This window comes from Magnolia sinica, chromosome 11 (assembly GCF_029962835.1).
Source record: "Magnolia sinica isolate HGM2019 chromosome 11, MsV1, whole genome shotgun sequence".
In the NCBI taxonomy this organism is placed as follows: domain Eukaryota; kingdom Viridiplantae; phylum Streptophyta; class Magnoliopsida; order Magnoliales; family Magnoliaceae; genus Magnolia; species Magnolia sinica.
In genome coordinates, this window is record NC_080583.1 from 31,517,699 (window position 1) to 31,544,988 (window position 27,290).

The following is a 27,290-nucleotide window of genomic DNA, read 5'->3' on the forward strand; positions in this document are numbered from 1 at the left end:
TGTCGCATTATCGAATGACACAGGAAGTTGATGAGTGATGAAGTTTGATGTTTCGGGAAGTTCTACAAGCGGAATGTCGCTTTCACATATGATGTATCTTCGAGTGGTGGATGATGATGACAGATTTGCTGTTGTTGCTAAAGGCGATGCCATGTAATCATAAATGAGGTCAAAGTCACGTGCACAACTGACTTGGCTACTCACAAAGTTTGATGTTTGAGGCGGCTCAGGCAGTTGATCATTTTTTTCCTCCCACTTATGATGGACAATGCTTATATTCAAAATTTGATGTTTGGGGCGGCTTGGGCAGTTGATCATTTGTTACAGAAAGTTGTAATGGACTTGGCTTATATTCAAATTCCACGCCATACTCCTCAGCCACACTATCCACGTGTGTTGTGATATTAATATGTTGCATTGTCTCAATGACTAAAGGGATGAATTTTTCCGAATGCTCCAACTGTATTCCCAGGAACTCTCTCACGTCATCGTCGTCTTCGATTTCAGTTGGAGGGATTGATTCATTGTAGGAAGGATACAATACTTTTATCCTAATATCACAATCTGTTGGTCTACTCTTAATAATCCTGTACATTCTAGATAAAAGCTCCTCGCACATAGTCTCCACACGTAGTGTAATAGTTTTCGAACTTCCACCCGTGTACGAGTATTGCTTGTTTTCATATTCTAACTCCCCGCATAACAACAGATGATTCTCGTAACCATTATCTGAAAACCAATATAATGACAAATTATTAATGAATCGTTACACAACGGAAGCTTGCCATAAAATAAAACTCAATTAAATAATAGAGGACCGAGAACTCGCTTTCCCTTATAGACGAGAATGATACAAAGCTTAAGGAAATAAAGAGTAAGTTAAAATTTTAAGTAAACAATTAGAGCTTATATGAATTAGGCCTTCAAAGGTACGAATGATTTCATGTGGTATTTTATTAAATTAAGCAAGGCCATCTATCATGACATTGAGCGAGGCAAACTGGAAATATGAGCGAGGCAACCTAGAAATTGAGTGGGGAAAATATGAAATTGAGCGGGGCAAATATGAAATTCAGCGGGGCAAACAAGAAATTGAGTGGGGCAAACATGAAATTCAGTAGGGCAAACATGAAATTGAGTGGGGCAAACATGAAATTCAGAAGGGCAAATTGAAAATTGAGTGGAGCAAACTGGAAACTATACGTGTAAGCTTGTTATAATACACAACTCGATTAAATAATAGAGGATCAAGTACTCACGTTCCATAATAGATGAGAATGATAAAGAACTTAAGGAAATAAAGATTAAGCAATGCATTACTTTTTAAAATAAACAACTAGAGAGAGTAAGCTTATATGGATCAGGGCTTCAAAGATACGAATGACTTCATGTGGTGCTCGCTAAATTCAACGACACTATCTATTAGAGAATTGCGTGAGGCAAGTATGAAAATTGAGCAAGACAAGCATGAAAATTAAGCGAGGCAAACTAGAAATTGAACGAGGCAATCATGAAAATTGAGCAAGGCAAACTAGAAATGGAGAGAGGGAAGCAAGAAAATTCAGCGAGGCAAGCTAGAAATCGATGGAGGGAACCTATAAATTGAGTGGGGCAAACTGGAAATTGAGCGGGGCAAACATGAAATTCAGCGGGGCAACCTAGAAATTGGGCGGGGCAAACTGGAAATTGAGAGGGGCAAGCATGAAATTCAGTGGGGCAAGCATGAAATTGAGCAGGACAAACATGAAATTGAGTGGGACAAATTGAAATAGAGCGAGCCTAACATGAAATTGAGCTATGCAAATATTAAATAGAGCTAGCCTAACATGAAATTGAGCTGGGCAAACATTAATTAGAGGGAGCCTATCAAGAAATTGAGCTGGGCAAACATGAAATTGAGTGATCTTAGCATGAAATTGAGCTAGACAAACATTAAATTGAGCGATCCTAGCATGAAATTGAGTGAGCCCTAACATGAAATTGAGTGAGCTTCAAATAGAATTGAGCGAGTTTCACATGAATTTGAACTATCAATGCATAAAATTGACTAAGCTTAGTTGAATTTCCACAGGTAGTCAGTGAATTGTCATTGCATTGTCGTTCAATACTACAAAGGGAAGTAACTATAAACCCCACTAGTCTTATTTTTCAAGATCTATACTTTCAATAACCGTAGTACCGGTCAAATGCAAGTTGAGAAAGGGTGCTTTGGGGTGAAGGAATATTTTAAACCTTTTCAAAGATTGCAGCTGCAACTGGTTTGGAGGATTTCAATAAACCCTAACTAAGATGGAAAATGGCAAATGTAGAATATGATAATATATAGATGATAAACGAAAATTTTAGTAAAGAAAATGAGAAGAAAAATGTGCTTTGGAGTAGTTTTCGTGGAAATGGGCCAGAAAGGAATGTGTTTTGAAGAGCAGGGGTATTTTAATCCTCAAATGATCCGGCCGTACGTGCAAAGTCTAAGTGGGGATCGAAGGTGAGGTTTTTATCTTTCGTAAAAGACGCTGGGTAAAAGGTGGGGTCTACAGTGATAATTTTTTCTTGAATTTAGACCACTCACTTTCCTACACTCAGAAACATCCGTTTGATCACCATTAATCGGATGGTTAGGATTATTTGCCTGTATAATCGTATGAATGAGAACCATCCACGGTGGGAGGATGATATGAATAGCCGTATCAGGGCCACATTTGAGAGGATGAGTCACTACCATTTTTCTTGCAGCGAATTACCTAGGGTACGACGCAGTCCAATCTCTGTGGGGCCAACCGTGATGTATGTGTTTTATCCACGCCGTCCATCCGTTTTTTCCAGCTCATTTTAGGTCATGAGAAAAAAAATGATGCAGATTCAAATCTTATGTGGACCACATCATGGAAAACAGTGGGAATTGAACGCCCACGTTAAAATCTTCCTAGGGCCCACCGTGATGTTTTATTTGCCATCTGTTCGTAAGGTCACACGGACCTGAATGAAGGGAAAACACAAATATAAGCTGGATCATGAACCAAAGTTCTGAAAAATTCAGTTGCTCAACCAATCTGATTTTAGAACGTTATCTACAACCGGATCCATGATTTGGACAGTTTAATTTGAGCTAATATCATGCCACGTGTACAATTTATGAGTGCTTGAGTACCAACCATCACGGTATGGTAGCCGTCTTGTTCTTGGGCTCCCATCGGCTGGAGCAGTGGGACCCACTTTATCGTAACTCGAAGTTCTGCACCTCAGCTTTGGAAGCCCGCGACGGACCCAAGAGCTGGGATATGGAACGTCGATTAATTTGGCCATCTGAATGGATGTTTGATATTATCCAACCGATGGGAATTTTTAGTTATAAATCCTCTACCATATCGCACAAAATGAACGGTCCATTTCTTGTCCACGTAATAGTAAGTTAACAAGCTATGTGAACTAGAGTACACCGTAAGTTTACTTCTCAAATGTGACAGCGATATCAAGATCCTGACCATTAAATATATGGTTATTACACGAACAACTACGATCATCAAATTGGTGTTATTTTCGGGCTATGATCCATCTAAAATGGGCCAACTATTTGGACAGCCTAGATTGGCATAAATATATGCCACGTGTAAGATGAATGATGCATCACCATCTAAGACATGTTAGAGCACACACGTAGCCCATCTATTTTTCCACCCAATATTCCATATGGATTCGTATGCTTGTTTCCCACCATTTCAGATAAGTTACGCACTCTTCAATCTTTGACATGGCATAGTTTTAACAAACATCTAGACCGTCCAAATCGCTGGCCTAATTGTGTATGATTAATTAAAAAGAAAAAAAAAAGAACCAGAAAAGATGACATACACGAGGAAATTGAGTCATCATCATTTTCAGAACGGTGGCTAACTATCACTGTAGTCTGGTCCTTCCCATCCACGTAAAAAAAAAGGCATCGTCTCAAACTTTATAGAGTAGAGAGCTCATGTGCCGCTCTCTCTCTCTCTTTTAAAAACCGTTGCCAGGACCAAGAGAGAAAAAACGCTTCCCAGGATCTCTACGGTTCTGAGCTCTCTACAATCAAGGGAGATGATCGGACTACGCATTCACTGCCGTTGGATCCCTGACATTGGAATAGCGAACGCCCATAGCGAAAGCCGGTTGTGGGTACTTCGATTTCGTAGCGTGAAGCATCGACCACCGCAGAAGCGTGTGAGGGCTCTGAACAATGAGAAGGAAGGTGGTGCGAGCGGATTCACCGGACGGAATTGGGACCCTGGGTTGGAGATTGAGGTCCCCTTCGAACAGAGACCGGTATGTGTCATCTAGTGTTGGAACTCGTTGAGTCGACTCGAAACTCGGACGAGTCAACTCGACTCTGTAGGATTCGAGCACTGAGTCATTTCGCAGACTCGGTTTATACCTTATTAATTGGGAAAATGGTTTGTTGTGGGGTTTTCAATGCTCCAGTGCCCTCAGAGCACAATATTGACTTCGACAGTCCATCGATCGATCTGAACTGTTTGTCAAGTCCAAAACACATTTCATGGGATACACTGAAAAAATCACACTAATCAGATGGTTCATTTATCCTTGGTTTCGTCATATTATCTGTAACCGTTCATTTCCAAGCCATATGTGGGATGGTTATGATTGCTTATCAAAAATGATTCTTCAGATGTCAGGCAATCCATGTTTGGCCCCAACAAATAGATATATCAAATTGTTGATTGGGTTAAATTTTTAAAAACAATCTTGACCGTCCATACTGAAGGTCATTGATTAAATGGTTAATATTTGTCCGAATGGTGAGATGTTTGCATAGATGACCATGAAATGTGAGTTGGACCTAATGAAGGTGTTGATCGATGGATTGGAGTGTCTACCTTATGGAGAGGTTTGCTAATCCCACACCAGGGTGTTGCTTCTTGCCACTTTGGCATGTGGGGTAACCGTTCAATCCTTGCATAGTGTGGGCCCCACAGTGTGGATGCCATTGCCAAACTAGGCTAGTTTACGAGTCCGATGGGATAGTATTCCAAGCAAATGGACGGCTAAAGCAAGATTTTTAAGCCGTCCACTTGTTCCGTACACCGTGTCCCTTCTGATGAACATACTGACTTTTTTTGTTTTTTTTTGGTTGTGTGTGTGTGTGTGTGTGTGTGTGTGGTGGGAGGGGGCTGATCTACACGTGTTCCTGCTTGGTAAGTCTGCACCGTCATGTAGATGGGTCGGGCCACACGCATATGAGATTGGACCCGAATCCTCTGCAACACCTGTTGAACTTGTGGGCCCCACTGTATTTTGTGTGGTATCAACCCGGTACAGTTATTTCAGGCGTTTGTGCAATAAAAAATGTCCGGTCCACAGCTCAGTTGGGCCACACCAAAGGGAACAATTGGGTGGGATGGGTGGAAAGCCAGCCATAGGTTTGTTTGTGGAGCCCACATGGTGTTTTATATTCCAAAACCCGTTCATCCTATGGTTCTCTTCTTGTGAGATTTGCTTGACTTCTGACATTGGAGAAATTTCTGCCGTAAATTTGAAACATTCATGGATTAAATCATGGCCCATCAAAGACGGATTGGATAACCTAATCGGTAGGATTTGTGTTTGATACCGATGAAAGTGTTTTGGACTTAAATGGACGGTTCGGGAATTTTTTTTTTTTTTTTTTGGAACACTTATATGGATAGTCGAGTCTTCTGATTGACTCAGTTTGGCTGGACTTTTGAGTCAGGCTTTTAAAATCTGTAATTCAGATCAAAGATAGCCTGAGTCATGAGTCACAACTCAGTGTGTGGATGAATTAAAGTCATCTGATGTTCGTCCCTACCCAATTGAGTCGATTCACTGAGTCGCCTGTTTTCTACGGAAACGGATCGGCTACTCACCCTGCCACTAGCAATGGCTAGTGGTCGGTGCTCTATGGGCCCCACAATTATATGTGTGTTTCATCCCCTACAGCCCCGTTGCCACCAATGGATCGGTGGATCGGTGCTTTATGGGCCCCACAAATGTGCTCTATAGGCATCCCCTACAGCCCCGTTGCCACCAATCCACCTCGTACTTTGGGGGGCCATACTAATAGGATGGTTACTGATAAGTGCACTCAATTTCAGGGCCCTATTCCAATCAAGTGGTTAGGATCACTTGATTGTTTTTTCGATTGACTTCTTATATCTTGGGTTGGTAGCATGGGTTACTGACTCGTCCAAGTCTAGTTGGCCTTGGTGGAGTTGAATCCGATCGTCACCACAAGTCACCCCCAAATATGCTGTCATGGCTTAACTAAAGACCGGATGAGTCAGTCCGAATCCCCAACCTTTTAATCGATGGTGATAGATCATAGAAGTAATTGGCGCGAAACATGCACTATATTACCATGTTTCTTGCGAGGAGTTATAGGGAGCTGGTCATTAATGTGTATCATGCTCCCTGTTGGAGTAATTCTATACATGCAAGTTTTATAGTTTACTGATCCAAGCCGTTGATTTGACGAAGCCAATATTATTTGGGTGGGGCATCTCCCAAAAATTCCCATATTGGAAGTTTTGATACTAGAAATTTGCCTACAACCACCACTGGTCAACCCAAGATGTTCTGTGCCCACCCAATGGCTCGCATTGGTCCAGTCCTTGCAACGATCAACATCAGCCTGAGACCTCTTTTAGCCCTCTGCGCCAGTGGTCAAGGCCAACGTGAGACCTTCCTTCCACCTTCCACACTCACTGCTCAAGTGTAGCGTGGAGTCATGTTAGATATCTTCCTAAGGGCTCATTTGGATACCACCAAATAAGTTACTTTTTCTACTTGCAGCAGTAGATAACTTATTTGATATAAGTAAGTTTGGTTCATGATCAATCATAAGTAGCTTTTTTATTTAAAGTTACTTGATCATTTAGCTTAATAAGTAGAAATCAAGATAAGCTACTTAAGTAACTTACAATCCAAATGCCCCCTAAAAGACTTAAGTTTGCATCGGTCTCAATGCAAAGGTGGAGTGGCCCTGTTCTCTAAAACAAGTACTCATCTCGCGCCAACAAGCAAGGTTAGCGCAGATTGCTGTCGCACCAAGCGTGCGCTGACGGGAAGCATCCCTGATCATCCAACGGCATCCCAATGTGTGTGCATAATTTCCTAACAGACTTGACTGCTGACAATAACCACCTAATAGCTCATGATTGGAAAATAACCTCCTCTCCATATAAATAGCCTTTGGGTCCTCATTTGAGTATCTTCATGCACCTCCTCTCTAGGATCTCTCTAGGATCCTTTTCTCAGCCTTTCTCACCTTCCCTCCGCACCAAGGCATGGACCAGGTGAGACTGAGGGGGTCTGAGGAATTTTCTCTCTTACTATCATGGGATCACACACACTAGCTATGGACCGGCTCCACACCAACTGTCTGAGTTCTAGCAGCAGCCCTCGCGTTGACTGCCTGTGAGGACTGTGCAAAGGCCCACCCTGTCTACCCAAAACCCTGCAAATGGTTTTGTGCTAACCATCCAGAGTCCCTAAGTAGTGGATCTGAGCTGACCATTTGAACTGTTGAATAACATACCCGTAGTGTTGTAGTTCAATTAGACATAAGGCCACACGTGTTAACAAATGACTCATATTCAATTAAATGTGTGTGATTAGGATAGTGTTGGGCATGCCAGAGTCATACTTGACTTGACTTTGATTGAACGCTTATGACCGCAGTGCCAGATCAACCATAGGATGAGACCTGTAAAGGTTGACCTGACTGTCCAACTACCAATGTGCAATGATCAGGCAATTTGGAAGGGGCAGTTAGTCCTTCTGAATGAGATCTTTTTGTCATGAGCTAAGGACTTTTCTTTCAATGGTGATCGCGGTTCTTAGGTTTATCAGTAATGTAATAATGGATAAAAGAATTAAAAATAAAGGTTGGATTGCTGATTTTATTGATTTGGAATTAAGATCAATACAATTAGTAATAATAAATAAGCGGAGAAATGTAAAAGATAAATACCTGTGATCGTCTGTGCTAACAAACAATCAAGGTGAATGGTCAACAGGATATGACCGGGGTGATCTCACAAGTATGGACTCGGTTGATCGGGAGTCCAATGATAGAGGTCTTGGATATTTACAGTACTCTTAAGCATATTACAATGATGGTGCTGACTAGTAGCAAATCTAAGCTATGCTAAACTCTAGACTTACTGTAGTGAGGCTGGACAAAAGTGGCTGACCTAAAGTTAAAACTAAGATAAGATAGCATTGCGTTGTGATAGAGGTTGCGTGTGATGACTCGGTTTGTGCCTCAAGCTCTTTGTTGGTTGCTCCTTATATAGTTTGGGAGGTCAGTGATCGTCTTTGGGATTCCTTGTCGTTCCATGTTTTATCCTTAAAGGTTATGAGATCATATCCTAGCCGGACTCGGATTCCTTCTTGCATTACTTGATTTCCTTCTAATTTAGGAAGTATCCGCTTCTCGAACCTTCATAATCGCCGTGAAAGCACCGATCGTCCATGGGAAGTTTCCCTTTTAGGCATGATTGTGTGAGACAGCCTTGCCGAGCGTATTTATACTGCGAAAGATTTCTTATCTCGGCAGGGCTTTATAGACTTGTTGAGCATGCTACTCGACCACACGTGCCACTCGTGTAAGGGCTATGCGCCTCTTTTGCAGTGTCTTGCTTTTCTCTACTGCAAATGTGTGTATGACTCTTAGTCGTTCTACTTTTGGCAGGTGACGTGTCACCGAAGGAAGTGGAGTCAGAAAATATCCTTGAGGCATAAGTAATATTTCGTCTGTCATTTGTATATAGTGCCGACACGTGGCAACATTTCATTAGTCTGTGTGAACTATGCTAGGACAGGTGTAAATATATACTATGGATGTTATCTTCATGGCATTATACATGACATGAACGCTAAGGCTACATGAGTCCATGAAGTACCATAATACCTACTTAAGGATCTTGATACGCTGAATACATAGATCACATATTAGGGCTATGCATCACTTTGCATTTCCCATGAAATGGGCAAGTTCTCTCTGGTTTTACCTTGATTTTTCTCCAAAGATTATAATTAAGGGCTTGTGCCAAATTATAGCTTGGAATGTGCTTTTTATTTCCATATTAATGGAAGCCTTTCGACTGGACACATTTCTGGGTGAATATCTGGGTAATATTTCTTCTCTTCTATGCATTTTTCATGCGCATCAGGAAGATACTAGCACTTCCATATTTGTCCTTCCACTAATTCTTCGTCGTTGCCTTTTTTTTTTTTTTTTAGGCATATCAAAGGGTTTGGATATTCTAATCTTGAAGATTTCAAGTATTGTCCCCACCCATGGTAGATCTCAACAATTCAATGGTTTGGATAGCCAAACCACAAGCCACACAAATGTAGAATCCTTTCTTCATGTGCAAATACACACTTGACAATTGATATACATGTTCTTGGTTGACCCTGATGGGTGGATGGATAAGTAGATGATCACACACACTTGTTTACATCCGTCTTGGTGCTTCCATATAGACCAATAAGATGTTGCCACGTGTCAACACTATCTACCAAATGATGGACGAAATCCTACTCACACTACGAGAATATCTTTTGCGCCGAATCCTTTGGTGGAACATCACTTGCCAAAAATAGAACGGCATAGAGTCGTACGCACCTTTGCGGATACGATATTGCGATGAGTGACACGTAGCCCTAACATGAGTGGAAAGTGTGGTCAAACCAGCATGCTCAACAAGTCTATAAAGACCCACCGAGATAGAGATCCTATTGTAATCTGGATATGCTCGGCAGGGCCGTCTCAAACAATCTTGTCAAAATGGGAGATCTTCTCATATATGATTGATGTTTTCGCGTCGATTATGAAGGTTTGAGAAGTGGATCCTTCTCAAAATAGAAGGAAATCAAAGAACACCGTGAGGAATCCGGGTCTAGTGAGATTCATCCTGTAATGTCCATGGATCTTTGCAGTCATGCGGGCAAGGAGATCTGAAAACGGTTAGATACCGTGACCTTTGGAGATCTCTTTGGCTAGGTTGGGAAGTTCAGAAAATGGTTCTGCACCATAATCGTAAAGGATCCTGGAGCAACGAGGAAAACCCACCAAGGGTTTTCCTCCTCCTGAGCTATATAAGGAGCACACGATGATGACCTCGGGGCCCCACGCCAAATGCAATCTCTCTATATACCACAACACTGCTTATCTTAGTTTCTAGTTTCTACACTTCTGTCTAGATACACTATATAACATCTGGAGTTTAGGTTAGCTTCGATTAGTATTGTCCGGCACCATTGCTGGAATACACTTAATAATATAAATATCCATGACCTAATGTCGCCGGATCCCCGATTAATTGAGTCCTTAATTGGAAGATCAAACCACCAGCCATATCCTACTGACCATCCACCTTGATTGTTTGTCCACACAGGCGATTGTAGGTATTTATCTTCTATTTCTCTGCTTATTTTTGTTTATTTGCTAATTGTACTGAGCTTCAAATATAAATAAATAAAATGAGCATCATTAGCTTTTTAGTTTTAATCATTTTCACTCATCATTGTACTATTTAGAAATACAAAGCTTGTAATCACCATTAAAAGAACAGTCCTTAATGTAAGACAAAGCTCCCATTCAGAAGGATAAAAGTCACTCGTTCTAAAACGCTTGATCTCTTGCAACAATAGGTGGCTGGGAAGGCAGCCAATCCCATGGAATTGGTCTTAATCGGTCTATCTTGGCACCTAGGGTCGCAACACGTTTAATCGGAGTCGAGTATGACTTTGGCACACACATGCTTTTCTAATTGCACACGGTTGAAATATGAGCCTTTGTTAACACATGTGGGCCTATGTTTGATTGAATAACAAAACATTCACTAGCCCTTTCTTGCCAACTTTTGCACATCCACTCGGTATGTGGGCAACACTAATACATTGAATCAGATCATGGGTGCTATCCATTGATTTTGACTCTGTAGCCCATCTGTCAAGTGGACTAGAATTATTTTCCTCCCGTTGAATCTTCATGGTGTGGGGCACCTTTTGCATGGCTTTGATCTATTGCACAAGCATTGGCTGGAAAGACGAAATTATATGTGGTGGTTCTCCTAATAAAGATACAATACTCGAAATTGAATTGACTTGACTTGAGTCGACCGGGTTTCACCGATACTTGAGAAAAACTTAATCTCGCCATGACTCGGTCAAAACTCGAGAAAAATTTGACAACAACTTTAAAAAACTCGATAAAAATTGAATCGACTTGGCACACCTCGACACTATTTATACATTATATACATTATTTATACTTTTTAAATAATAAATATTATAAAAAATAAGCCAGAAAAACTCGTGAAAGTTTTCTAGGAACTCATCCTAGTTTTTGAGTTGACTCGACTTGATTAGGTTTCGAGCCGAGTCAAATTTTCTTGCTTTTAAACAATGGCTGTGGAAGGACTACCAGGACAGGTAAAGAACTCTCCTCTAGTACGCTGCATTTTGCTTATGAAACAGTTTCTTATGGCATAGTGAGTCTTGCATGAATAGTAACTATATTACATGCCTACTACTGACTTTTTGTTTATGTGATAGGTAAATGAGTACTCATCTCTGAAAGATGGCCCACTTTACTCATGGGGTGAACTGGGCCCTGGGCCTTTTTTCACTCGCCTAGGTAGCCTTTGGTTAGTAGCTTTCACAGTTCTGGGTGCACCAATTGCAGCTGCAAGCTTTAATCCTTCTCGGGTATGTGTAAAAAAGAAAGGATCTCCTATTATAATTGAATTACTGCAACAAATCAACCAAGATCCAAAATATGTCAATAATGGTATTTATGTATCGAAAAACGTCATTCGAATTATGGCCATGATTTTCTCAATATCAGCCACTGTATAAGGGCATTTGGTTTTACCAAATATCATGAAATTATGATGTTTGGTGCAACCAAACGCACTGTAATAGAATAATGGTTGTTATCTAGATAGGATGTTTTCTTAAATATAGAAACATGATATTATGGTATGTGATGCCCTTTTCCCTAAGAACATGCCCTGAAATTTTCCAATTTCACATCTTTTTGTGTCACAATGGCTAATGACAGAAGGTTGTTATAAGGTTATAACATCATTATTGTCACGTCTGAAAAAAGTACAGGAGGAAATGAAGAAATCCCTGCTTAAGAGGAGCTTCTGCATGTATTATTCTTGTATCTCAAAAAATAATTCAGTAATAAATTGTTCAATGGTCCACAATCAAATAACCAATTTCTACATACTGCTGCTCTTGCCAAATATTGTAAATTTGATTTGGGTCTCTGTCATGTTTCATTTATCCGGTTGATGCATTCATGGAATTCTCCATCAATGCTTCAGCTTGGATGATCTAGACCCTTGGTCTAATGGTCCCCACCCCTGTTGGGGGATGGACAAAATCTTTCAAAACAAAAATTCCTATCCCGTCCGATCGATGGTCTATAAATAGACAGTTAAAAAATAAATGTAGAAACTATCAGAAAATAGGTCAGACAAGGGATGCTTAGGATCTTTGAATCTGGAAATTTTTTGGGTCATCCCCATTTCACGGTGGGACGCATCGCCTGGACACTATTTGTCAGGACACTTCATTACTCTTCTATATATAGCTGAACAGTAATTTGGAGACCTAAAGTGTCATTAGTGAGAGCTCAATGGCTTATATGCACTTGAGGAAATAATAGTGTCTAAAATACCCATATATCTAACTTGCGCATGAGATAGATACATCGCTCAACACCCCTATCATACTTGTGATGGGTGGGCCACCTTTGTAGACAACCACATTATTTTCATATTGTCAGCTTTTCCATCTTCTTTTCACTTCAATTCCCATAAAATTATTGACCACTTCAAGATCTTTTCATCTTTCTTCTCCCGTCACCCTAACAACCAGTACATTTTCTTTAGGGTGTGTTTGGATGCAATATCAATATGAATTGCAATTATTAATTTGATAAAGAGGCAATAACAATATTGTAATTCCCTTCATTAGCATTATTTTCGAGGGACTACCCTCCAAGTTGCATTACATTAGTTTCAAGCTGGAATTGTAAGAATTGTAACTACAATTTGGGGGCTACTTGTTATAGAGACTAGGAAGGATCATCAGTTATTTATTTATTTATTTTTTATTTCCTCTAGATTAAATTGGATATTTGCAATTCAATTCACTTCTACATCCAAGCTTGGTCTTAGCTTTCTTTTTATTTTAGAATAGAATTATCTTTCTTGCTTGCACTTTTCAACCCAGTAAGCACATACAAAATATGTGATAAAAAGATACTAGTAACCCTTCGTGTCATTGTCACCATTAATTGCATTTGCCACTGATCTTTTCATCAATGGTTTACTTTGAAATGTGCCAACTTTATCTCACTATTAGTGCATTATAGGACCCTGATCATCAATAGAGGTACATGTGCTTCTGTACATGTGTGATCGCTGTTTGATCAAAACTACTAATATTATTGGCCACACTATCGATGTGGGATACACCAAGAATTTCCTAGATTGGACGGCTTGGAATGCAAACCTTTGCTGTATTTTCTTCTAGTTTTTGGTCTGTCAATCGAAGAGTTAGGATCCCCTGATCTTGCGGATCTCTAAAGGATCTCTCTTTCATGATACATCAAATCGATGCTTTGGATCACCGAAACATGGTCTCAAATGTATAGAATCCCACATGTAAAAACCTGTAAGTTTATTGATTAGCAGGACACTATAATTTGTCACAATTAGGCATCAAATTCACAACTAATGGTAGTTCTAGATATGGAAATTGTTCAAAATTTAATTTTTAATTTCAAAACTCAAAAGTATAAATATTATCCCAAAGAAGTACTAGATAACATAAATTACAGTAGATATTTCTTATTAAAAATAACTTTATTTGTCATTATAAAAAAATCCTTCTGATATTTTGTTTTCAATAATGCAGGAGCCTCTTAGGTTTGTTCTAGCTGCTGGGACTGGAACACTTTTTTTGGTGTCACTAGTTATTCTGCGGATTTATTTGGTACATCTCTTTTGATACTCATCTAATCAATGGCTTATTTATTATGGTTCAGATGAAAATTATATCATTTTTCAACCTAGAGATGTGTATATAATCCCTGGACCCTGATTTTTACAAGTGGGACCACCCACTGCTGAGTTATCCTAACTGTCAATCTGATAGGACCTTGGTGAATGGAGCACGATCCCACTTGTAACCAACAAATTTATATCAACTGCAATCTCTAATATGTAATTGATATTAACTAGAAAGAGATGAACTCATTTTTAAGTGGCAATTGAACAAGTTATGAGAGAAGTTAGGTGCAACTTGTAGAAAATCACACAAGCAAGGTTATGGAGAGAAGGGCCTTGGAATCGATGGAGAAGAACAAGAAAAAAACAAAAGAAGAGATGAGAGAGAGAGAGAGAGAGAGAGAGAGAGAGAGAGAGAGAGAGAGAGAGAGAGAGAGAGAGAGAGAGAGAGAGAGAGAGAGGCTAAAAGATAAACTACTTTATTAAAAAAGCAAAAGAGAGGAGTGAGAGAGCTTATACATGTTGTGTTCTTACTAGCTTATACAACTTGATATTTGGCCTCAGTACCAGATAATGCAATAGTGGTTTCTCCTTGCTTCACACCAAGAATGAAATAGAAACTAGAGATTGAACGATGTGTAGATGGGTCCTTGTCCCAATTTGCATCACAATAGCTTGAAATCTTTATTGATATATAGTGCTTGTAAAACATCTTTGTTAATGGTTGCCTTCACATATCTCAAAATACACTTTGCTGCATCCATATATAGTTTCCTTAGCACTTGCATAAACTGATTCAACTAGGTATGTCAAATCTAGGCTGGTAATGGTTAGGAATATCAGGTTATCGACCATCTCTCGAAAGTATGTGCATCTGTTAGTAGCTCTCCTTTATCCTTCGTCGTCTTTTGATTCACTTCCAATGGCATCACGATCGATTTTGAACCTAGCAAACCAAATTTTTCAAGAAAATCCAAACTAAATTTATGTTAAAGAGTCAAAATTTCCCTTTTATCTCTTATCATTGTAATACCTAAAAATTATTAAAGGTCTCCCAAATCCCAAAACTTTGAGAGAGAAATTTTCAACTTTTCCACCTCTTTTAGAACATTGCTTGTGATGACCAAATCATCTACATGGATAGCACATATAACTGTTTCTTTCATGGAGTGCTTTACAAAAGTGCACACATTAATTGAAGATAAAATAAAACGACTTAAACTAAAGAAACCACTAACCTCTGAAAATCAAGCTCAAGTATTTGTTCTAGACCCTAAAGCGCCTTCTTAAGCTTTCACATGTGCCTTGAATTTTTTGAATCTTCAAGTCCTCGGGTTGCTCCATATACATTTCTTTATCAATGTCGTTGTTTAGAGTGTAATTTTTCACGTCCATCTATTGAAGGATCTAACCTTTATTGCTATCAAAGCTATAATAACATGTACACTTTAAGATTTTAGTTGTGTGGCTATATGTTTCATTGTAGTCTTCTCCATAGCTTTGAGAGAAACCTTCAGCCACCAACTGTGCCTTTTAGCACTCGACTTCACTTGTAATCCTTTGCTTTATTTTCCATATTCACTTACAACCACTAGCTTTCTCTCCGTCTGAAATCTCAACTGGGTCCCACATGTAATTCTTTTTCAATGCACTTATCTCTTCCTCCATGGCCTATTATTAATGAGGATTGCCAACTGCCTCTTTAATGGTATTTTGTTCATAGGAATCTGTGACTTACATCATATAAGCATAGTGCATATTGTGAAACAGTAATTTGCAATTATTACCTTCTACAAATATGATATCTTTGTTCTGCATCACCATGTGGCGATTCGATAACCTCCTTTTCCTTTGATTGGCCAATTGTGATCTTTTCATTAACTTGGATGATTCTGGAGTGGATGGTCCTATATATGGTTCTTCATCTTATGTGGGGATTGAGGACTCTATCTCACTATTTATGGCTTGATACCATTGTCAATTCTCATCAAAATTCACATCATTCTTGTTGTAGATATGATGATTTACTAGATTAGAACATCGGTGTGCTTGTCTCTTAGATGGATTAAAAAAAAAAAAAAAAATGCTTCATAGCTTTTTCATCAGGCTGTCATGATTTTCATCCTTGCGCTTCACATAACCTAGGCATCTAAACACCCATAGATGCATCAAATCTGTCTTCTTGTAGAAAATTTGATTTGGGCCATTCATACTTGGTCATACTGACTACAATTTATTAAGCACATTGCGGTATGCATGGCTTCAGCCCAATCACTTTTGACAATTTTTTTCCATTCATCATAGCCCAAGCAACCTTGACTATGTGATAGTTCTTCCTCTTAGCAAACCCATTTGCTTAGGCATTCTTGGCAAGAGAGTTTCCTTTTATTTCATATGCTTTTGGAAAAACATTACAATCATTAGACACATACTCTCCACCATTATCAGTTCATAGGATTTTTTATTTTTCTATTGAATTGATTTTTCACAAGTTCTTTAAATTCCTTAAAGCATTCAAATACTTTGGATCTTTAACATAGAAGATAGATCCGAGTATAGCATGAACTCATCAATGGAGGATACGTAGTACGTTAAAGTACGTTTATGATTCCACTGGACTTGGTCTCCAAACATTACTATGGATGACTTTAAGCGAATGTCGGGTTTTGGTGATAGACTATCGAAAAGATGGTGTGTTGCATTTGCAAATTCATATGCCTCATACATATGATTTTCATCATACTTGATAACCAACATTCCAGTCCAGTGATGAGTTTTTTTTTTTTTTTCCTTCATGACATCTCTTTGATTCTCCTAAACGTTGTAGTGACCCAATCTCATATGCCACAAATTGACAACTTCAAATGAGAAATTTATCGGAGATAATTATACCATTATTGCAAATAATAAACCCACTTTTATTCCACGAGCAATGATCCTACTATCATTATTCGATAGAATTTCACACCCTCCTTCACCAAATATGACCTTGTAGCCTTGATTTACAAGTCATTATACGGATACAAGATTCTTCCATAGCTTTGGCATGTGCAATACATCACAAGGATGCTTCATATTCCCATTAGAGTCTTGTAGGTGATGTTACCTTTACCTTCAATTTCAAAAGAGGTTTTATCATAGTGACAACACCCAATGCACTCAGTGTTGACTCTTTTATTAGTGAAGAGATCCTGTTGGTGTCATGTGATTCAAGCACGCTAAATATATATACCACTCATCTGCATTCAATTGAGGCCTGTATTGCATAAGGGACTTATTTGGTCTTCTCTTCACAGTATCTTTGCTTATCTTTAGTGGTGTAGCTTTAGGTCCGTACTCATGGCTCAGCGGTGGACTCCATGGGTTTCAATGTTGGGATCATGGATTTGAGTACCCATGTGGTGTGTGGGTGTGTGTGTAAAAAAAGGGAAAAAAAAGTGTAGTTTCCTTAATCGAATCTATATTGCTTTGCATATATTTTCAACAATTATAATACTTAACTCAATCTCGCCCTATACCTTTTTGAGAATTGCCATGATTGTTGTTGGTAGTGGGTGGTTAGGATTGCTAACAATTTTAGATTTGTTGGTGATTTTGGTATTTTTTTTTAGAATTCCTTTTTGAGCCACCGCTCCCCTTTCCACAAGGTTGACCATATGTTTATGAAAACAAATCATCATTGCTTGTCTGTACTTCTTAGAATCACTTTGGGCCTCCAATCTCCATTTTTTAGAACAACCAGAATAAGCGATTGTGCGAAGATAATGTGGGTGAAGTTAAATTGGTATCCTTGGGTCTTACTTGTCATAAAGAGACTTCTACATAAGCAAAGTCAAGGCCCTAACAATCTATCATTTTATTGTGGGAGGACGCTCATGGAGGAAGGAGAATCCTTTAGTTGGATGTTTTAGACCTCTAGGAACAGTTTGGGTCCTTAGAGACCTGATAATAGCCTGACAATAATTTGGAACTTGCAGCGGGCTAATGGTTGCGGCAGATGCATTGCGAAGGCTTGCCTTTCTAGATCATCATATTTGGATTAGAAAACCTCTGCCCCTAACTGATGAATCTCTCTTTTTCTTTTTTCTTTTCTTTTTTAATAGAACTGTTGGTTTGTAAAAAGATAAACTTTTTCTAACGTTTGTCTGAAGTGAAGGAGTCAGTCGTCTATAACCATATACCCATATATATGATTGGATTTCTTATTTAATAAAAAGAGGTGCATGTATTGTCTAGTAACATGTATTACTGTAATGTGATCTTTCCTCGATCCAATGGTTTTTCAGATATTATTGATCCTGCATTTGCAAAATTACATTCACATAATTTCACCAGTATTCATTTAGACCTTACTCAAGATTGATGAATACTGAGCATCCATTTCAATCCTCTTAATGTATGATGCAAATTGCATCAGGTCTGTTAAGCCCACTTGTTGGTCAGTGCAGTTCTCAATAAATTAATTTAATTACCACTGAATGGGATATCTCTTAGCTTCCTAGTTTTATTATTTAATCTATTATACTGCATTTTCTTGTATAGGAATTATTGTGGCAGTAAAACTAACATTTATTTTATTTTATTTTATTTTTTATTTTTTTTGGTGGTGTTGTTGTAGGGTTGGAGTTACGTTGGTGATAGACTTCTATCAGCGGTGATACCTTATGAAGAGAGCGGATGGTATGATGGACAAATGTGGGTAAAGCCACCAGAGGTTCGTACAAATGTTATAAAGAAAAGAACCAATATACTGCAATCGCAAACTCACAACTGTACCTAGTTGTGTCGAACTCTTCATATTGGTCATTAGATTTCGGATCTAAAGCACTAGTCTGAGCTAAAGGAGTTGATAATGATTTTGTTTGAAACATTCAAATTTGATGAAACACCATGCATTGAAAAGGCTAAGAAAGTTTAGTAGTCTTTAACTTGTCTTGCTACCAACAACTTGTTGGAGTTCCTTGGTGTGTAATTTAGGGGACCTAAATTCTAGCTAATGGTCGGAAAATCATCATGACAATCAAATGGAGGATCACGTAATTAGGAGTTGGGTGAGTCCGATGGTCCAATTTATGCTGTCGGCGGTATCAAAATGTGAAAGCAGTTCAATACATCATATTTCAGTGACCAAGATTTGAATGAATGACTGAAGAGATTAAAAAAAAAAAAAACCATCTGAAAGTAATAGGAAAGGTATTTTTGTAACATGTATTGGAAAGCTTAAACCTGTTTGCATACTGGAGGTTACAAAGAACTGAGTTATCTAAATATTCTTCACCACAACGAAATGGTGTCTTGATCTTGATAGATATTGTCCAAGTTTTAGTCCACTTCAAAGTGCTTAGTGTCAAAATATAATATTTAGTCATATTTATAGTTCGCCAGGCATATTAGAAGGGAGCCATTATTAGACCTTCCCTTTCGATCTGCATACACCCATTCATATTTTGAAATTGGAATAGCATAACTAGTATATATTCAATTCTCTAATGGAAAATGGGTGTATGCAAATGAATCGGTGTAGCTGTAGATATCATTTTCGCATGGTATAATCTTTGCATGGTATAATCTCATCATTGTTCACCATTTTGTGTGCAAAGGTTTTTTTTTTTTTTTTTGGTAGGGAGATTTGATGGGAAAATCTTTAGATCCATTCTAGTTTTGGAAGTATTTTTTCGGCACATTAAGAGAAGCAAAAATCAAGGTGAATTCTTTAGCAAAGGAGGTAATTGGCACTTACTAAAAGTCAGGATTTAGTTTCTTGTTGAGTATGTCGCTTTTATGTTATTTGGTTTTTCTTTCTTTTTTTCCTTGAATTAATAAGGCTAATAAGACTATTATATATATATATATATATATATATATATATATATATATATATATATATATATATATATATATATATATATATATATATATATATATATAAAGAAAAGAGATTAGAATTTCATGATCTAAACCACTATATTTGTTGTATATTGCCTTCAATTGATGCGTATGGAGAGAGAGAATTCACCATTCTCAGACCCGAACTGTTGAGATTAACTTCTCAGAGCAAAATGAAGGCACTTACAATTTGGAAGGAAAAAATAAAGAAGACTCTAATTAAGATTTTTAGTTTCTTTTTCTTTCATAGCCCTTCAAGGTTGTTTCCTTTCCACCGTTCTGATCTAATTCGATTCATTCCTATTGAGATAGCACTAAAATTGGTCTTGTTATCTTGATCTTTTTCTCACACACATTCAGGTGAGTATTCAAGTATTCAATCATGAATTTTGGACATAATTTGTAAAACATGATGGAACTTTAAAGACTGTAAAACAAGATGGAACAGTGAAGACTGTACGGATTACAAAATAAATAAGATTATATTAGGGCTATGAAGTGATTTTCTTAGCAAAATGTTCATGTTGCATATATCCAGTGTTCGAAGTATCGGTATCGCTACAAGTTTCACTGGTCGGGGATTTGAAAACATTATCGATATTGCTGATAATATCGCTGATAACCAGAAATGCAAAAAAAAAAAGTGGGGGAAAATGGTAGAATTTTTAGCGAAACTTTAGAAGATGATAAAATACACACAGTTGCATATTTAGGAATAAAATAATTGCCAAAAAAATGTATACACAATAAGTTTCCATTTAATGGGGGCTTAAAAGCATGTGTCGTTGTAAGAAACAATCTAACCATCCAATCATCCAACCAACCTTCTATCTAAACATCCATCAATATGCAGAATATTGACAACTCATGATATTTTGCAAAAATAAAAATAAAAATCATCAACAACAAGAAAGGAAACAAAAGATTGTGGTCTTGATATCGCGCATATTGCGATAATGATAATATTGAGAAATTATCAATACTAGCAATGACAAATTGAAAACTGCACATAACAATGCACTCATTAAAAAAATTGAAATAGATTTTATTTTTTATTTTTTTTAAAAACAAAATTTCTATGATATCTCTGCATTGGCAATATTATTGAAATATAGCTGATGCACTTGTGATACAAGCGTCACTTAGAATTTACACAGTTGAAAATATTGGCGATATCAATACATTGCAACACAAGTGACGCTTGGAATTTGCACAATTGAAAATATTGGTGATATCGATTCGTTGGTGGTAATTAGCAATACATTGTTGATGCTTGAGATTTCTAATACTACCGGTTTTATCGGTATCACCAGGCTGGAGATAATGATAATATGGGAAATATTTCGATAATATCGGAGACAATTCAAACAATGCATATATCAATGCTTATCATATTATTCGACTGATATTCTGCTATTAAGTAACCTTTAAATGATGAAAAACTTCTACATGTATATTAATCCTTGATACTTTTTCATTATTTCCTACCTTCTAGAGACCATGTTGGATAAGAATAACACATTCTTTGTGGTCATTGTTGTAATTATTTTGTATTTCGTCCAATCTCAGGTCTTGGCCCGTGATAGACTCTTGGGATCCTATAAGGTAACTGTTGATACCTCTTGACTTCTCCATCTCTTTATGGTGCCTACATAAGAAAGAATAATGCAGCGGTTTGTAAAAAACATCTTATATTCAGATTGAATTAGCTTCAATAATATTTATTGCTTTTTTTTTTTTTCTTCAAATGAAACGCATAGACATGGATATTTATAATCACAATGCTTAGTTTTCAAACAAATAGAATTTCAGATCTCTTAGTTCAATACCAGTAAGGTTAAGTTGGTCACTAAAATGGATTTTGTAAACCGTATAATTCACAATTTATAATGCGTAGGTGGTTGAATTTAATTTCTATCAAGCTACATGTTGAATAAAGCAATATAAAACACATCCAAACCTGAAATACCTAAAAGTATTGCGTGCAGATATTGCCACATGTGATGTGTGGAATCCCTCTCCTAGACAATTGTAAAAATCCCAATGGAGAAGGCTTCCTTTTAGGGTCTATTTGATAAGAGTGAATCTATGGGGAAAAGGAATCCTCAAGCATTATTTAATGATTATTTCTCATGGTACTATTGAGAAATGGATATTCCAAGGGATTCCCTTTTATGTGGTGTGTTTGATTTGCAAATGGAAACTTCCGATTCATCTCACAATGGACACCTTGAATCTTATGCTTTAGAATTGCAAAAGTAAAAAAGTGTGATGATAAAATCATGTAATTTATAGATTTTCTTTACAATCAAAGATGGGAAAACATCATGTCAAAGGAAAACTACTTTATTTTCCTATAGAATCTAACTAATCAAACAGGTGCTTATGATAAGGTTTCTTCATTGTCTCTTCATTCCTCTTTTAGAAAGATTCCTAGCCTAGGCCTTCTTCTTCCCACATTATAAATAGAGAGAGGCTCCCTTTAGCCTCTCTTAAACCCCTATGTATGAGAGAGAGAGACAGTTCCCGTGGTTGTTAGATTGTAGATTACAGGACCACTCCGCCATTTTAGCTCTGTTTCGTGGTCCGATTCTTAGGTCATCATTGTGGCTGCACATTTTTGAGACACTTTCTCTCCGTGATTTACGCCACATCCAACACTCAATTCATGTTCCATGTGCATGTTTTTGATGTAGAAAATCACACTAGAAAGGCATGATGGAGATCATTGGCTTCTATAGAAGGAATGGTGGTGATATAGAAAGAAAATCACACTAGAAAGGCATGATGGAGATCATTGGCTTCTATAGAAGGAATGGTGGTGATATAGAGAAGAAGGGTGTGTAGAGAAGTGTAGAGAGAGCATATTGAATTGTGCTCCAACCATCAATGACCACCCATGACTTCTTCCCTAATGAAACATAATATCTGAAATAGGGTTTTCTAACTCAACTAGATTTTCTAGTTTGAGACAATAACGTAGTGGTGCATGGAATAAAGAGGGGATCACTGTCTTCTTCTCTAGAATAGTCCTTGAATCCAAAAGGAGAGAGAAATCTCTAAAAATGAGAGATAAAAATTGATATTATTGATGAAAGTGCCGCTTAAAATGTTTGGAATGTGCTTATATAAGAAAAAGAAATCCTAAACCCTAATTTGACTCGAAATAAGATTGTTCCCCGAAATAATAAAAATTACCAAAAATAGTAAAAAGATGTCTTATCCTACCAAAACTTGTAAACAATGCTTAGATGACTAAACTAAACATTCCATATCACAACTGGACTCTTAAGACCCTAAAAATAGCAAAAATAGAACTTACTATGGTAGTAAATTAAAACAGCACTCTTTTTGAGAATTTCATCGAGGGAAACTAACTTTGTCCATTTTCACACCATAGAGCTCATCAATAGCTTTCCAACGATATATTGCATGCGTGAATGGGTAACCGGTCGCAAACTTATGGCCGTTGAAAGCAATAGTGCGTTTTTAGCCCTTTTTGCCCTAGTTAAAACCTTCTGGCTCAACTTCTTGAAGTCTTGGTCATCCATGAAGTCATCTGTCAGCTGTTCTACATCAAATGACTACCTAACTTGCAATATTTTCTAACACTCCCCATCAAATCCAGATCTTGATTGCATCAATCGTTCCTATGTTTCTTTTGGAATGGTCTACCTTGTCTACAGTTGATGCTTTGGTAAAAACGTCCACCTCTTGGTTACTTGTTGGTACAAGAATCAATTCTACCTCTTTGCTCATGACCATCTTGTGAAAAACTCCACTTTCTCCCTTTGGGATGAAACATTGGACTTGATGCAAACATGCTTGAACCAACACTTTCATTCATCATAAGAACAGGATAGTCGATTCTTCTCTGAAGTCCTCTAGCAACCGAGTCAATATCCACTTTCATATGTAGCTAACATTGCAGATCAATATTTGGCTTCCTTAGTCTTGAATGGCACAGTTGGTTGCTTTTAACTTGCTTATGATACACTTTCTGAACCAAGGCTGAAACAGAAACCCAAAGTGACAGGTAGTTGGATCCTCAAACCTACAAGCTTATTGGTACACAGTTCTTGTAGAAATTGCCTTTGTTGACGATTATCTTTGCACATCTCAAAATCCACTTCACTGCAACTACATGTGGCTTCCTGGCCTCTTGCATAAATTGGCTAACGACCTCAAATAAATATGCTATAGCTAGGCAAATAATGGTTTGGTGTATTAGACTACCAACAATCTCTCTATAACCATCCTTTGAAGGCTTGTGATTACTCTGAGTGGTGTTGCTATTGGCTTTGAAGTTGACAAACAATTTTCAAAATTCCACATTTATCTATACCCACTTCAATACTAAAAAAGTACTGGAGGTCTGCCCAAATCCTTCATCTCAAACCTTTGGGAAAGGTTTTTTGTTGTTGTTGTTGTGGAAGATGGCCTGTGATGACCAAATCATCTAATGCAGAAAACATATAATCTTTCGGACTAACTTATTGAAATTCTCACGAGGACAGTTCACTTGCCTAATTTATGTGATATTGTAGGCAAGTTGGCCATATATGATATCCATGAACCAGGTCAAGGGGCAGTGTTAGTGTTGTGTTTATTTTTTGTAGTGTATATGCATGCATTTAATGCTTCTGTGCAACGCCATACTATTTGTACTGGTTTTCTTAACAAGAAGGATTAAGGTGAGGCAGTCCTCTCCTAACAACAATTTCCTTGGAACGTATTGCCATTTGATGAAGCCAAGATCAATCAGCTGTATGTATCATTAGCCTCTATGAAGGAAATAACAAAGTGTATCAACTGACTTCATTGATCATCAAGGACCAAAGGGGAAATGGATGCGTTGATGGACACTACGGCTTGCAGATGTAGGTGCTTGTGGGCACTGCTGTTCTGAGAGAGGACGTTGGCTAGTGCTAAAGCCCCTTGGACATGGTAGTGCTGCTGCAAAATGCTCCAGCGAAGAGAAGAAAAGAGAAGAAAGGGGAAGGAAGGAGGAAAGAAAGAAAAAAGAAAGGGAAGATAAGGAAAAGGAAAGAAGAAGAAGAGGTAATCATGGTTATGATCACCTTAGCTTTCAATGTGGAATTTAAGGAATGCCTCATCGTAATCTCTTTTATGAAGAAATCCATTACAAATAGTATGGTGTCCCAAGGCAATATCAATTGCATATACACACACTACATAAAATAAAACAAGACTAACAAAAACCAAACTCAAATAATCTTGATCACCAAGATACAAACTCATACTTGTTCCCTACACAAACACAATTTCTAAAATAGGATTTAGCCACTGAACCAGATTTCCTAATTTGAGGCTTCCACCTAAGTTGGCAATGTTTCCTGAAATAGGATAACTTGCAGTAACATATCAGATGCATTATCACATCAGATTAGGAAAAAAAAATAATCCATATCTAAGTATCATCTCCTTTTATTATCTCAACCTTTGCATTATATTGTATTAAGGTACCCAATTACACATTATCTGGACCACCCATTTGGTAGGTCTCACTAGGTTGATCTAGCACTCAAATAGTTGCAGAGCAGTCAAACAATACCAGCAGTCCAACTAATGGACCTTGATAGATATAGATTGTTGCTTCCACATTGCTCAACGTTGTTTTAATTCCATAATGTAAAATGATTGATTAAGGGTCTGGATACTGTTAGTTAGAAACAATGGAAAATAGACAAGTCAGAGCAGATGTGTGGTATTGTTTATAACATTTTACATTTTCACTACATATATTTTTCTTGCCATTCACCTATTTTGTACACTGTGGTCCACCTAAGGAGGGAAACAGTGGGGTCCACTTGATGGAAAGCTCATATCTCTCACATGTGGCGACATTTTAAGCTTACTTCCCACATCCAACACTCTATCAATCCGCATGTGTAGCATATGTTGTGTTTTGCGCTCAAAGACGTGGTTGGCTTGCTGCGATGATCATGACAGCCCTTTGAAATGCATGCCTGACTAGGTAAAACCAGTCATCAAGCTGTTGAAACAAACACTCATTGGCACCGGAGTGCTGCTAGTTTCAGCCTTATCATTATTTATCTTCGCGACGCCAGTGGAAGATTTCCTACACACAGTTTTTGCGGCCAACAACACCAACGTTCCCACTTCAAAGATCAAGCCCGGTATAAGGTAATTTTTTTGATACTTTGAAAGTACCTTGATGTTCTAATGGCTTGATGGCACCTTGTGCACCCTTTCCACACATGTTTATGGGCAGCTCATGCACCCATGAGCCCAACACAGGCCTCAACTGAAATTGGCCAAGATTTTATGGCCTTTGCCCAACCCTAGCCCGAGTGAGCGTTGGACCCTGACTCAGGATGGGCCAGGCCTATGAGGCTCGGTGGGCTGGCCGGTCAAATGGACACTCTTGAACCGCGAATTTCGACCCAAAGATCTATGGGGTGTGCCACGATGTCCGAGTTTTACCCACTCCATCTTTCTATTGTGGCAGCTCATATTATGTTTTGAGCACAAAAATGAGGCAGATTCAAGTGTGCCACACCACAATAAACAGTGGGGGATTGAACTCCCACCATTTAAACCTTCTTGGGGCCCACTAGAGTTTTGGTTCAGGCTCATATTTGTGTTTTCCTTCATCTTGGTGGGAATCACTTCATGAACAGGTTTGATGGCATATAAACATCCTATTGGGCCCCAGGAAGTTGTTAGTGATAGGGTTTTCCATCCCCACTCCTTTCGTGTGGCTCACTTGAGTTTTGGATGTGCCTCGTTTTTAGGCTTATGTCCTAATATGATCTAGCAAAACTGATGGACGGAGTGGATGTCATAAGGACTATGGTGGGTCCCACAGATCTTTGGGTTACAGGGACTCCAAATGACCAGGGTTGCAAAAGTCAGTGGGCCTAGCTCGCTCATCACGTGGGCCACCGCAACATTCAATGTACATGTATGGCCTGCTTGATAAGTGAGCTGATAATCTTCATGGTCGGGGCTACCCTATAAAAAATACACCATTTAGATGTTCGGCATCCAATCTGTCTCTTCTTGTGATTCTCTTGTGATAACCATAGAAGGGAGGAGTTGCTAAGATTGCCCGTGGAGGTGATGGGCGACGATGATCTAGCGGCAGCTGCTGCTGAGGCTGCAGATGGTAGACCCGTCTACTGTAGAGATCGTTACTACCGTGCATTAGCGGGTGGTCAGTACTGCAAATGGGATGATCTGCTTAAGTAGTGGGACCCAAGTGGGGCTGCCTATGGCTATGATCATTGCCATTGTCAAAATATAAAGGTTTGAACTGTGTTGATAGTTAACTTGGAGCCTTCAAATAATCCAATATCATTATTATCATCA

General features: G+C 38.3%; 1 protein-coding gene across 1 annotated transcript; it reads left to right on the forward strand.

The window, feature by feature from the left end:
* Positions 1–3,995: 3,995 nt before the first annotated feature.
* Positions 3,996–27,290, forward strand: LOC131219009 (protein CONSERVED IN THE GREEN LINEAGE AND DIATOMS 27, chloroplastic-like). The gene is made up of 7 exons (XM_058213965.1): positions 3,996–4,296; positions 11,578–11,730; positions 13,957–14,034; positions 18,667–18,762; positions 21,504–21,539; positions 25,933–26,102; positions 27,008–27,290. Exons 1-7 carry the CDS (start codon positions 4,072–4,074, stop codon positions 27,168–27,170), a joined length of 921 nt encoding a protein of 306 aa, XP_058069948.1. The 5' UTR covers positions 3,996–4,071; the 3' UTR covers positions 27,171–27,290.